A 13,729-nucleotide genomic window follows, 5' to 3' on the forward strand; every position below is an offset into this window, starting at 1 on the left:
TTTTTTCTAGAGGAAAGTTTTATTAGGCTACATCAGATGCAGGAACATTCATTGCTCAACTACTGACACACGTGGGTGAGTGGAAGGCATTGCTCTGAACCATTAGGTCCCACCTAGACTGTTATTACAAGATGGCCCAATACTTAGATGCAGTGAGATAGGTACCATGCACACCACTTCAGTAAGAACAACTGGGAAATTTGCAACTGTTTGGTTATTGTTCAGTATCTCTTATTTAATTACACTGAGAAAATAGATGTGTGTTTAATTAATGAAAATATCTATGTATTAATAACTGAATTGCTGATACTTTAAGCCAATCCTTTTTCTTTTTTTTTTCCACCTGATACTTGCAGACACTTATGATTAAACTCTGAAGTCTCATAATTGAAGAAGCTCATTTTAAGTGAATGGAAAGATATTTTTTTTTAGTTCTAGCCTTTAACATCTTGATCTCTTGAAGCTGAAGGTATTTTGCTGGGAGGCACTACTGGTTTAGTTCTGAAGGAGATTTATTTTGATGTCACTGTGTAACAAGAGCTTGAAAAAATCACATGTTCTCAAGCAATCCAAATTGCTGAGTGATTGCTTTCGGTACTGAAATACAGAGCCATAGTGGTGGTGGAGCTACAAATAAGAGTTCTTTTGACTCTTAAATTGTGCAAGAAGTTGCCCGTCTCTGACTTCTGAAGCAAGCAGTACTTCTCCCTTTGACTTACTTGATTTATCCTTCCTTGGCTTGGTTATTTCTGGGACAGCACAACAATTTCTTAGGCACCTGTAAAAACACTTGAGCCATCACTTCCCAGACAGCACTTAATCTCAGAAGCCACCTGATGGGAATTTTAGTAATTCAAAAATCAAGGCTTTTTTCCTCTGTCCTCAATGTGATAATGCATCTCATATGCTTTGAAAGCAGTTCCACCTGCAATGATGCCCATTTCCTGAGTTGAGTTGTAAGTTACAGCAGTACCCATACATGTGTCAGAAAATCAACCTCTGTCAGGCAGAAGGTTGTATAATACATCCTCCCTAAACCTGATGATCTCCAAAACAAAATAATGCCCATTAACTGCCTAACAATGGCATATGGGTGGGATATTTTTACATTAAATATTGTTAACCACTTGCTCTACAGTAAGTTAGAACTGAAGAAAATTACTGCTATAAAGAATCTCATTAAATTAACCTGCAGTACCATACTACTTACCTGATGCATGCAAGAGTTCTCAAAAATGTATCTTGCAGCTAAAACCTGAAATATTAGTAACTTAAATTTTCTATAAAACATTCTTGTTTTTAATATCTATATGATTACCTTGCTTTTCAAACACTCATTCATGCTTTTTATTTACATATATAAACAGAAAAAAAATTGAGCTTATATGCACAGAAATGCAGTAGTTACAGAAGTTTCTCTATGAAATGAAGAGGATTTGTTATTTGTAAATCACTGGCTGTATGGCCTGTAAACAATGAAGATGCTTGTAGTAAAAAGTTGTCTGCAGTTTGCATTGTATAATTAGTTACTAATTTGCACAGTATTTTTTCTCTTTCTTGATCAGATGATTAACCTGATCTAGGAGGAACTGAATTGTCTATCCACATCTATATTTCAGTTAAATACTGCTGCTTTGCCTGAAAGCAGAAAAGAAAGTTCTTTCTTTTGTTCCTTGGGAGGTTTCTGAAACTGTGTGAAATCTGGCTTATACCTACACCCAGTCAGTGCATTTGTCTTGAAAAAAACATGCAATTAAGATCAAGAGTAATACACTACTTTGTGTGTTGGTGATGGACAAAAATAAGCAGAAAAGATCAGTCTTTTAGGCAAAGGATGGAGATAAAATCTAATGTGAGGCAGAGTTTAAACTTTGGTTTTCAGAAATGGATAAGGTGTTATTCAGTAGACATTCAGTAATTTTCTACATGAAGGCTGACTGCAGTCTATGCAGGTGTTTTTTTTTTTCAGAAGTTGCTATATAGGCATATGATATTTGTTCATAATGATTGAAAAAGAAAACCTACAGACTTTTTCTTAATATTGATTACTTTTTTTTTTTTTGCCTGTTAAAGACTGTCTCCGTGCTGTTCTTACCAAATAAATAAAGTTGTACAGATACCTTAGTTCTGCGTGATCAAGCAGGATTACTTGAAGTATGGTATCTCATTTGGATGCTGTTAAATGCATTTGTGAAATGCTGTTTGCCCCAACGCCAGAGACCCATAAGTGATAAGAATTGCTTCCTTGATACTTTGCTTTTACAAGAGTTCAAAGCCACTTCAAAATAAAGCTGCTAGGTACTTTTCATTGCTTTTCTATTAAATTTTAAAATATTTTCCATTATAATCACAGAGTTTAAAAAAAAAAAAGAAAGAAAGTAACATATCCATTTTTTATAAAAGCTATTAAGGCAAGAAGTGAGTAGTCTGTAGTGAACAATACCACAACCTCTTGCACAGCCTGCTATGACAGACATGTTTATTAATCACAAATTTTTGGATAACGTATCCAAATAAGTTGCATATAGTTGCTATCTTTTTTCTGTGTGGTATATTCTCTCCTGTTTCTATAAAGAAAAGAATAATATTAAGCTTGTTCATGATAGGCATGGAATGTAATTTAATTTTGTTTTTAAATCTCCCCGCTTTTTCCTTTATATACCAGTATGCTGTTACCACACCACATCTTGCCTATCTTCTCTGCTTTGATAAGAATCCAATCTTAACTCAGACTCATTCAATTTTTCACAAAATATTTTCCACTGAATTAGAATGGTTCTGTACCATTTAACTCATTCTTCTCTGTAGTTTTCCACAGTAGAGTCAAATTATAATAAATATGTTTAAAAATAAGTTTTATCTATTTAAATTACTGGTTACAGTTCTCCCACGCCAAAGCCCCATCTCAAAGACTTCAAGAAGAAAGGAAACGTGTAATCCAAGCAGGTCTGTAACCATTCCCTTGAAAATAAAAAGTTCTAAGCAAAGGAACAAAATAAAAGAAGAATTTTCAAGGGATGCAGTCCTAGTTCTAAATATTTTTACTGATTTAATTTATATTAAAATATGCACAATTGTTTTGACTAGTTGCTCAGTTAAAAATAGCTTGTAAAAATAGCAGAAAGGCCTTAGGAAATAGGAGACATGACACATGGGGTAAATTTGACTAAGTTTAGTAACTTCAGAATCATGCATGTGGGGAGCAAATGTTTATATTCTGCATAAAAATAGCTTAGCAGTACCAGGGCTGAAATTAGTGGCACTGAGTGAGAGAAATGAAAATAAGGAAAAATAACAAGCAAAAATACTGTGAAGACAATAACTTAAAATTCTTTTTATCTAAAAATCAAAAGAAAAAAAAATATGTTTTCTAAAAGGCTTGGTGTAAGTTAAGCAAGTTAATGAGAATTATGAATCTTGCTTTCCTTCATATAGGATACATTCTTATAATTTTTAGCACTGCTGTTGTATTTTCTTCCGTAACTTAACCATTTGTTTAATTAAAAACGTATAGCATAAATATATATTTTTTTAAAACACTGTAAGAGTTAAAAGAACGATAGAAGCTACAGACAGCATCTCTGCTGTTTTGTCTTGTCTGGAGCTTGTCTTGTCAAATCTCAAACTAATCTCACTAAAGTCACCAGCCAAAATAATGAAGGAGAGCAGAATCCTTGCGGCACAAGTAAAGGTAATGGAGACTCTGAGAACTTCCACAAACACGTAGGAAAATAATTTTCTTAATGCCAGGGGAAGCTATGAATAAATAAACAAATGTTTGGAGTTACTGCAGCTTGCAAATGGTGACAGAGGCCGTTGGCTGCTCTTCTTGGGAGCTTTGTAGCCCATGGCCCAGCTGGTCACACCTGTACTTTTTTCTTACCCTCTCTCTGCATCCTTGGAGGAAGGGTGATGGAAAGCTTGACTTCAGAGAAAGCAAAATTAACTTGTAAGAAATGGCAGGCTGCAATATTGAAAAGTGCCTTGGAAATGTGGCCATTTTTGTATAATTTGGCTATTTTATGTATTTCTGGCAAGACAGTATTGGTCCCTAGGTATCTAATCATTCAGTTTATTCAGCTGTATGTGTAGTCCTCACTCAAATTAGAGCTTGGAGAACACTGCAATACCTGAAGAATCAGTTACATTCTGAATAAGTAATAGACCTGTTTATTATACTACATATTTTTAATAATAAAATTGGCATCTGTGGCTTACAGTATGTAGGGCCATTTCTTAATCTACTTTACAGTGCATTCAAGCACAGCACCAGCTTTTTGTATCTACATTCAGATCTTCAAAGATTACAAAATGTGAATGTTTCAAGTGTGTTTCAATGCAAATGTGCATTGTTATTAGTTATTCGTGCATTGCCTATACAAATAATGGAATTACATATAAGGCTTGAAAATACTGCATTACATATAGAGCAAAAAATGAGCTGTGTGGAAATAATAAGCCTTTGAAATAATCTCATTACAGCGCCAGATTCTAAAATTTATATGGCAAATTTGATTTTGTGTTTCACAGAATTATAGTGGTTGAATGGGACCTCTGGGGATGTTCTAGTCCAACCCTCTGCTAATGCAGGCTCCCTAGAGTAGGTTGCATAGGAAAGTGTCCAGGTGAGTTTTGAATACCTCCAGATAAGGAAACTCCACGACCTCTCTGGGCAGCCTATCCCAGCACTCTGCCATTCTCACATTGGAGCTCTTCCTCGTGTTTGTATGGAACTTCCCATGTTGCAGTTTTTGCCTGTTGCTCCTTGTTCTGTCGGTGTGCACTACTAAAATGAGTCTGCCTTTTAAAATAATGTGACTCTTACAGAGTGATATTTTACAGCCTGGAAGTATTGGAGGTATATGGAGAAAATAAAAGTTAAACAGTGTAGTGATGGAAACATTGCCATTCACTATTCAGTACTGGAATGTTAAGGTATTTCATTTTAGCTTTTCTTGCTGGACATGCTCAACACCACTGATATAAAATTACTTCTTAATTTGCAACTTATCTCTCTCCATTTTTTCTAATGGTCAGAGTTCCCTCCTAGAATTCCTAAGGCTGTATCTTAAAGTTTCACTTCAGCTGCCATTTTAAATTAACTTTTAAGAGTGTGCAGAAAGGAAAACTTCTCTATTCCTCTGTGACTTTCAAAAAACACAAGTTCCAGCAGGATTATGCATTAGAGAAAACCCTGAGCTGTTTTTCTTAGGGCCCTGGTGCTCACTCAGTCAGTGTACTATTCAACTTTGTTTATATTTTCTTCATAGACATTACAATCCCAGATACATGTGTTTGTATGTATTTCCATACATGGAGAGTTGTGAGGGCATAAGGAAAAGAAGAATGAAAACAAAAGACGTGCTATATAAATTGCTGCTTCATGTTGTGTACATGAACTGCCACCCACCTGGCATCTAGATTTCTTTTGTTTGCTATCCTCGATTTGCTGTCATACAATAACATAGAAAATGGAAAGGCAAAGTAGGCCTTGAAGAAGGAAAAACAAGTATTTCAACCTTTGTTCACCTAATATCAAAATACCTCCAATTTGCTTCCTTGGAGAACTGACTTTCTAGTCTTCTGATTGTGTTTCAGTGCATACATCAAATACTTAATTGCTGTCATTTTAACATATAGTTGATACAGCGTAGTTGAAAAGTATGAGTTGCAGAACAGCAGAGGCAGCGAGCAGTACAGTGGAAATGCAGGCAGGAAGAGAAATTGAGAGAAGAGAATGAAGAAGAAAGAAGTAAAGAACAGAGAAATGCAGTATTATTTGAAATTTATTAATATTTACTGACTGATAAAAACAGATTCCATTTTTTTTACATTCCTTTTATTTGACTTTTTTGCCTTCCTCTGGCTTTATTACAATATTCACTACTATTTTTCAAGGCGATTGTTCTTTACAGTGGTTCATGAAGGCTTGCATGGCCTACAGGAGCAAACCCAGGATGCAAGCTTGAGTTCTTATTCTATGAACTGATATATATATATATATATATACATATGTAAAATATATGCGTTGCTTCTATCTGCACGCTTTATTTAGCATTGAGAACCTACAGCAAAGGGATTGGGAAAAAGAGCAGATCATTTTTGTACTCTAGTATCCAGAGCATGTGATACATCTTTAACTCCATGTCCTCCATAGAGAGAAATATCTTTTTTGTAAAGCATCTGCGATGGATTTGTTCCTCTGTTACTTCTGGTGTCTTCTGGTTTGGTATGAGTTGGGGTTTTGGGCTTCTCAAAAGCATTATTATTGCCCTCTCACACCTAGATAATAATCCTCTTATCCTTGCAAGGCTTGGCAGACTGGAATAAACTGGATGTAAGTTAATGCTGTGCTAGTTAGCATAAATTTGGAATTTTCAGTGGCTGTTTTTCTGTGTCTAGCCATCAGTCTTACAGGTTGCTCTGGCACAGTCTTCCTTTGGTAGGGATTTGTCAATTGCTTTGGTGATCCCTTTCCAGAAAGTGAGAATGCTCCAAAGACTTGATTTTGAATACTTTTCAGTTCTAAGGAGCAGAAAATCTTAACTTGGCTAATCCAAGCATAATGGCAGTAGGGCTGATGGAGCCTCTCACTAGGCCTGTTTTTTAATGCCCCATACTACTTAGAGATGAAAATGTAAAAATCAGTCAGTATTTGGCCAGGAAATACTTCATTTAGTTTTGCTAGCTGGCACTTTTCATTCATAAGCTTTGTTGAACTGAAATGGCAACTAGCAAGTTATTGCAGGATGAGTATGTTTTGTTCACTTAATTTTCATGTAATCTCTAAATGAAATTCCCATTAATTAATCTTATCCTGCTATTAACTTGGATCAACATTAAAAAGACTACAATTAGAAAAACAGATAAAATATAATAGAATATAATTAAATCTGTTCCAATATTCTGTGGCGTTGCCCATCATGAATGTGAATTGTTCTTCCCACAGCGTAGCCAAACGTCAAGCCTGTTTCCCAATTCATCAAGCATCACCTTAATGAGGGCTGAGATAGCTTTGTGTTGAACTGCATAGTTCTGTGTTTGTCTCATGACAGCCAGCATATAACGTAGCACGTCAGGACTTGCTGCCAGTGCTGTCACTGGTGTGATGCAATGGGTCTCAGTCCCGAGTGCTGAGGTGTAGCTCCCACTGCTTGAGGCCGGCTGTGTGTATGCAAAGAGCAAGGAATGGTGTAGAACTTGCCCTCTTAAGAAAACAGTTTTCTTACTGGACATCATCTGACAAAAATATGTACGTCGACTTTTCACTTTAGGCTTATGTGCTTATCACAATTTCTTAACCATTCTGTAAGCGCAGTATTTGGGAAGTAGTGGAAAGCCATTACAAGTCGCATGAAACTAAGATGGGACTGATCTGTGAAAATAATTAAGCTGGAGGAGAGGTTTTTCTTCACAGGATGTTTCTGGAAAGGAAAGAAAAATAGAACTAATGGTTAAGTGGAGCCTCGTATTACAGACTCGTCTGTGATTGTCTAGAAATTGAATTAACCTCTCTCCTGTGCATATCGTTTAAAATGAAGCTTAGGAGAGGCTGCCCAGAGGTTAGGGCTCTGATAGTCTGTTGAGCAGAAATAGTAGCAGAGGTCCTCACACCGGGAGGAGGGAGGACTCGTGACAAGGAGAGGAAAGGAAGGGAAGAGGGGGAAGAGAAATGTTAATTTTGGCAGTGGAGCTGACAGAATAAATTTGTCTCCAAGCCCAACAGTTGTAAAAGTAGGCCAGAGGGGTCTACTGAGTAAACAAATGGAAGTTTGTTAGTTCCCTCCAAAAAGGATACTTCTGTGCACTTTCTGGGCACAATAGAAGACAGAAAAGGAACTTACTGGTCTTTTAATTACGGAAGAGAATTACATATGGTTCTAATGCCACTACTAACATATTTTTTAGCCTTCAGGAATAAAAGGTCTGTTGTTGATAAACACAGAGAGCTTGCCCAGATTTCTGAGCCATTAAAGGGAACTGTCTTACGTGCTGGTACCTCCTAGGCAGCAGGGAAGGACTTGCTCTTAGACAGCATGCACTGTTTCATCGGCCCAACATAAATAAAATAGGCTGTGCTTTCACATAGCAATAGCTTACCCCAGGTAAATAGGCTCTTTTGTTGGGGCCTAAGTTTTTTGATAAAGGAACACATGCTGATTATATGTGTATGTATATATCATAGGCTACAGAACCAGCTTATGCTCCTGTTCTGAGGCAGGAGTTTGAAGTTCAGCAATACAGGAACCACAGGATTACATTAGATCAAGTGGATGTAATCTAAAGAAAAAAATCAAACACCTACTATGGAGAATCAGTGAAGGAAGGTTTATTTGAAATGGATTAGACTGTGCTCAAATAAGCCAGTACATAAGATAAGCAGGAAGCATTAATTCTACATGTATAGAACAGGGAATAGATCTAATTTTTAGGTGTGTACAATTTTCTCAAGATAAGAAATGTTCACTGCCTCTTTAAGAAATTTTATGCCACCAAGTTATTTCTTTGCAAATGCCATTAAACACTTCAAAGCACAATGTGCTGCTTTCAATAGCAATTTAGTTTTTCTCAGCAGTTGAAATATCTTCCTGTGTGATGAGCCTGAACCAATATTTTATGTTCTTTTTCTTCTTTGTCTTTCTAAATGTGTGTGGGCTACAGATGGTTCTGTGAAGGAAAAGAACTCCAGAACTCCCCTGACATTCAAATCCATTCTGGAAGTGGAGGACTTCATTCACTAATTATAGCAGAAGCCTTTGAAGACGATACAGGGCGCTATACTTGTCTGGCTTCAAATTCCCTTGGTTCAGATAGTACATCAGCTGAAATATTCATTGAAGGTAAGAGGTGAAATAAAAAGATTCTTGACTCAGACATGAAAGATAACTAAGCTGAAGTTTACTTTTAGTTCTTAGTTGCTTAGTGATAATTGTATGGTGTTTCTCAGCTTCCTTTTAAAGCAGTATATGACAATGGCACTGTATTAATTCTGATATTTCAGTGGATATTCCAAGAATCGCTGGCTAGGTTGCTATTTATTTGAGGCAAAAAGGAGATTAAAAATGGAAAAGGAGGGACAAGTAGAGCTTTTTGTAAACAGGTTTTAAGTAGCTTCTGCAAATAAAAGATTTAACTGGTTATATTAATAATGATTTTCAGAGTAGCAGTAATTCGTGTGACATTTCTGAACCTCCTTCCAGTGCAATTAAAGGTGACTGTCCCAAATAAGTCCTCCTCAGTCACGGGCAAACGTGCTTTAATTCTTCATATTTTACACCCTAACTTTAAGTCAGATTGTATGTAAGTCAGTAATGCAGTGTTGTTTTGTCCACAATCAAGTGACTGTATTTTAGACGCAGTAATATTAATTACATAATTACATTAATTGCGTAAATCCAATTTTTACTTTAGTTAATTTATCTTTCAAGCATTTCAGTAAGATCTTCACTGGTTTTGTAACTCTTTAACATTCATTTAATAATTAGTTGAAACAAATTAATGTAACAAACACTTGTAAATCAGAATAATATTATACTAAAATTATTAAATTGATCTTGATTAACAAAGCAATTTTTTTTCACTGCAATTTAGCTGAATCATAGCAAAATGCATTATTTATAAGGTTTCTCTTGTAATATTTTCTATGCTCAAAACTGTGTTCTTGGGATGTAATAGCAAAATCACCAAGACCTTTTCTGGATTTTATGGATTCTGGGAAGATTTTTTCTTTGCAGAAGGGAGTATGATTTCAGAAATGCTCAGATACAGTACAAATTTATAATTCTACTGGAAGTTATAACAGTGGAAGCAGCACTGAAAACAAATAGAAAGGGAGATACAGCAAGTAAGAATTCATTTTCTGAGATCTGGCTAAGTTTTACCATGTGGAATTTCTGTCTTGAAGATTTATGACATTTACCTTTCAAAGAGAGAATTGTACAAGCCATTATGCTCCTCCCTTATCATCTTTAAGGAAAGCAGATTGCCATGCAAACATTGCTTTGTACATTAATAATCTTGATGACAATGGTGTCTCACACCTTCTTCTGTATATCAAGCCCAGCCACACAAGACATTTTTATCCTTTACTCATGAGAAATACTTACACGTAGACCCACTTTGCTCACCTGACATTGCTTCTCTTTTCTTACCCTTTTGTGCTACTTAAGGCTTTGACTTTTGTAGCCCATATTTTGTAAATAAATAGAGTCCCTGAGTCCCTGAGTTCAAGTTCTGTTTCAGTGTAAGTCAATCTATGCAATACTATGTATGTTAATATGATTTCTCTATGGTCTGTAATACAAATTCAGCTATGCATATATGTACAAATCCTTAGAGGAATTATCCACACTGCATAAATACCTAGAATAACTTGCATACAGAGGCAGTAGCTATTAGAAAAAATGAAGACAGTGGGAAAATAAATACTTTCCCATCTTTTCTTCAAGTGGGTTCAGGATATTTCCAAACACATACATTATATCAAGACTTCCACTGGAAAGAAACATCACTATGTAAATGTCATGTGTAGATTGATAGAAATAGTCTGCAATGTGGAAATAGTGGGTAACAAGTTTAGTCTGGAAATGCCTTCCTACACTGAGTGCTCTTAATTATGGTTGAAGATTTATTATCTGTATATAAGACGTTTTCCTAAGATTTAAGTTTTAACATTCAAGTAAATACAACATTTCCAGTAGAACAGTAGTCATCAGCAATTTTTTTGTCATATTTGCTTCAGTACAAAGGAATAAAGCTAAGATCCTAGGAGGGCCATGAACATAATCAGAGGGCTGGAGCACCTCCCTTACAAAGGCAAGCTGAGGGAGCTGGGCTTGTTCAGCCTGGAGAAGAAGAGGCTGCAAGGAGACCTAATTGCAGCCTTCCAGTGTTGAAAAGGGGATTATAAACAGGAAAGGAATCAACTTTTACAAAGGAAAACAGTGATAGGACAAGGGGAAATGGTTTTAAGCTCAAGGAGGGAAGGTTCAGATTGGATGTCAGGGGAAGTTCTTTCCAGAGAGAGTGGTGAGGTACTGAAACAGCTGCCCAGAGAGGCTGTGGATGCCTCGTCCATCCCTGGAGGTGTTCAAGGCCAGGTTGGATGGGGCCCTGGGCAGCCTGGACTGGTATGAAATGTGGAGGTTGATGGCCCTGCATGTGGCAGGGGGTTGGAGCTTCATGATCCTTGAGGTCTCTTCCAACCCGGGCAATTCTGTGATTATATGAAAACAGTTTGAAATTAAATGGGCATGGACATGATTTCTGTAACTGTCTAAACTATATAGGTACAGTGTCTTTGCAGATAGGCTACTGCCGATTTTCTTATTACAGAAAATTCTCAACACTTGGAATGTCTTACAGTGCATATTGCAAGTCTCTTGAAGTGTAATGCAGAAGTACCAAAGTTTTTCCTTTGGAATTTGAACTTAAAGGATATCAGTAAAAGATTATTGAATATGCTTTCTTTTCCAGGTGCCAGTTCCACAGATTCAGAGAGTGAAAGTTTAATTTTCAAATCAAAATCTGGAGCTATGCCACAGTAAGTGTGTGAAATAGAACTAATGATGTTCAAATTTTCTTAATGAGGCACACTGGAAAATCTTTAGTAGTTTTAGAATTGAATAAGCATCTCGAATGTATCTGTGTATGTCTTGTCTTTTCTCCTTCTTTCATGTGATATAAATGTGCAGTATTATGACTATAGATTTTATTAATGTGCTTATTCTGAGTCTACCCCTACTTAACAATACTTTAGCAGTTATCAACTTTTCATATTTAGGAGTAACTTTTGGTTAATCAAATCTTTGTTTGTAATTGCCTAGCCATGTGCTTCCAGAAAATTATGCAGTGGTCTAGAATATATATATATATTTATATAGAGAGAGAGTGTTTGACTCCTCTATAGGAAGAGATATAGTCAAGCTATAGTCAAAGACTGTATTCCAGTCAAGCTTCCTCCACAGTTGATCTTTCCACTTTTAATGATATATATAAGATGGTTATGCAGATATGAGCATGGAATGAACACCAGTTGAATAAAAATATTGAAGATATGGAAAATACAAGGTGGCTTATTAGTTACAAACTAACATATTCTGATTTCATATCTTATAGACTATTGTACTGTTTTTCTTTCTCAGGGCCCAAAAGAAAACCACCTCTGTTTCCCTGACAATAGGATCTTCTTCACCAAAGTCTGGAGTCACCACAGCTGTAATTCAGCCCATCTCTGTGCCCAGTCAGCAGGTATTTCCAGACATTTTAAAATTAGTAGAAGTATTTTATAATTCATTTCAAAATATTTAAGTCCTGAAAAACTCTGTCATTTGAGGAACTATATTAATGGACTATAAGCTTATGTTATTAAGAGTAATGATTTAAAAAATTAGGTAGTTTTCTAGCAAATGAAGTGTGACAGTAAAGATACATAAGGATTCTTATAGTGTGTATCTCCGCAGCATGTGAGCAGTTGACATCATGACAATGAAAATTACAGAGGATATTACTTAATAGCAGCTTGTTCCAGTTCCAAAATAATGTAATTTTGTTAAATTAAATGCTACTATCGTTTCTCTGTTCATTTTACTTGGTAAGAGATAAATATAGAAGATCAGCATTCTTTAGTTTATAGAAAGTTCTAAAGGTGCTGTGGATGACTTAGAGTTCACATATAAATCATGAAATGTAAAAAAAAAAAATCTCTATTAAATTGTACATGGTAAATTACTTTCCCTTTCTTTGTTTAATATGGATAAATTTTAGATACTCTTCTTGATGACAAGATCAGTCAAGGGATATAATAACAGAAGATGCAAAACTGCTTTTGTGTGGAGGGACTTAGATGAATGATACGAACAAGTGTTGAACACAAAATATTTCAAGGCAGGTGCTTGGGTACAAAGTTCTCATGGAAAGTGTAGAAGAATTTTGATATCAGAAGTACAACCGAGTGAAATAGTGATGAGAATAGCAGATTAAAATCATTCATTTTTGAATTTGTATTATGGAATATGTTTACACAGATGATGTTATTCAAACATCATATTCTTTGCATTTCATAGTGTTGTTGCAATACTTTGCAGGTCCAAAGCCCTACTTCATACTTGCACCATCTGGATGGATCTAAGCCTATCAATTCTGCACTCATTTTTACTAAGGTATGGTTTATCCATCATGATTTTTATACAGTATTCATTTAGTCCAGAAGGAAATATCAAGAACTTATTATCATAAAGCAGGAGTCTTTGATTGGATTAAAAAAAAAAATTGCAGATATTATTAGGTAAATACCTTTTCTCTATAAAGACATTCTAAAGTAATCTGACCACTGACACAATGATGTTCTTATGCCTTCTACCTTGTTAATATCATAGAGGAATTACATGCATATTCTATGTGTGACAGATGACAGCAGAGGGGCAGTCTGACAAATTGGTGTCTGACATGGACATGTGAATGAAGCAAAGCTGTGTCATTGAATTCTTCCATGTGGAAAAAAAATGGCACTCACTGACATTATCGACACTTGCTGAATGTTTATGGACACCAGACAGTGGATGTGAGCACAGTGAGGTTGTGGGTGGTGCATTTCAGCAATAGTAGATAACAGCAGGACAAGGGGAAATGGTTTTAAGTTGAGGGAGGATTTAGGTTGGATGTCAGAGGGAAGTTCTTTACAGAGAGAGTGGTGAGGTGCTGGAACAGCTGCCCAGAGAGGCTGTGGATG

At 35.9% G+C, this 13,729-nt stretch overlaps 1 protein-coding gene across 1 annotated transcript in view; it reads left to right on the forward strand.

The window, feature by feature from the left end:
* The window catches only part of PALLD (palladin, cytoskeletal associated protein), a 181,473-nt gene that overhangs the window by 50,739 nt on the left and 117,005 nt on the right, over nucleotides 1–13,729 (forward strand). Inside the window, 4 exon segments of the mRNA XM_010709482.2 lie at nucleotides 8,662–8,840; nucleotides 11,476–11,542; nucleotides 12,144–12,249; nucleotides 13,086–13,160. Of these exon segments, the coding sequence (XP_010707784.1) occupies nucleotides 8,662–8,840; nucleotides 11,476–11,542; nucleotides 12,144–12,249; nucleotides 13,086–13,160 (427 nt within the window).

This window comes from Meleagris gallopavo, chromosome 4 (genome assembly GCF_000146605.3).
Source record: "Meleagris gallopavo isolate NT-WF06-2002-E0010 breed Aviagen turkey brand Nicholas breeding stock chromosome 4, Turkey_5.1, whole genome shotgun sequence".
NCBI lineage: Eukaryota > Metazoa > Chordata > Aves > Galliformes > Phasianidae > Meleagris > Meleagris gallopavo.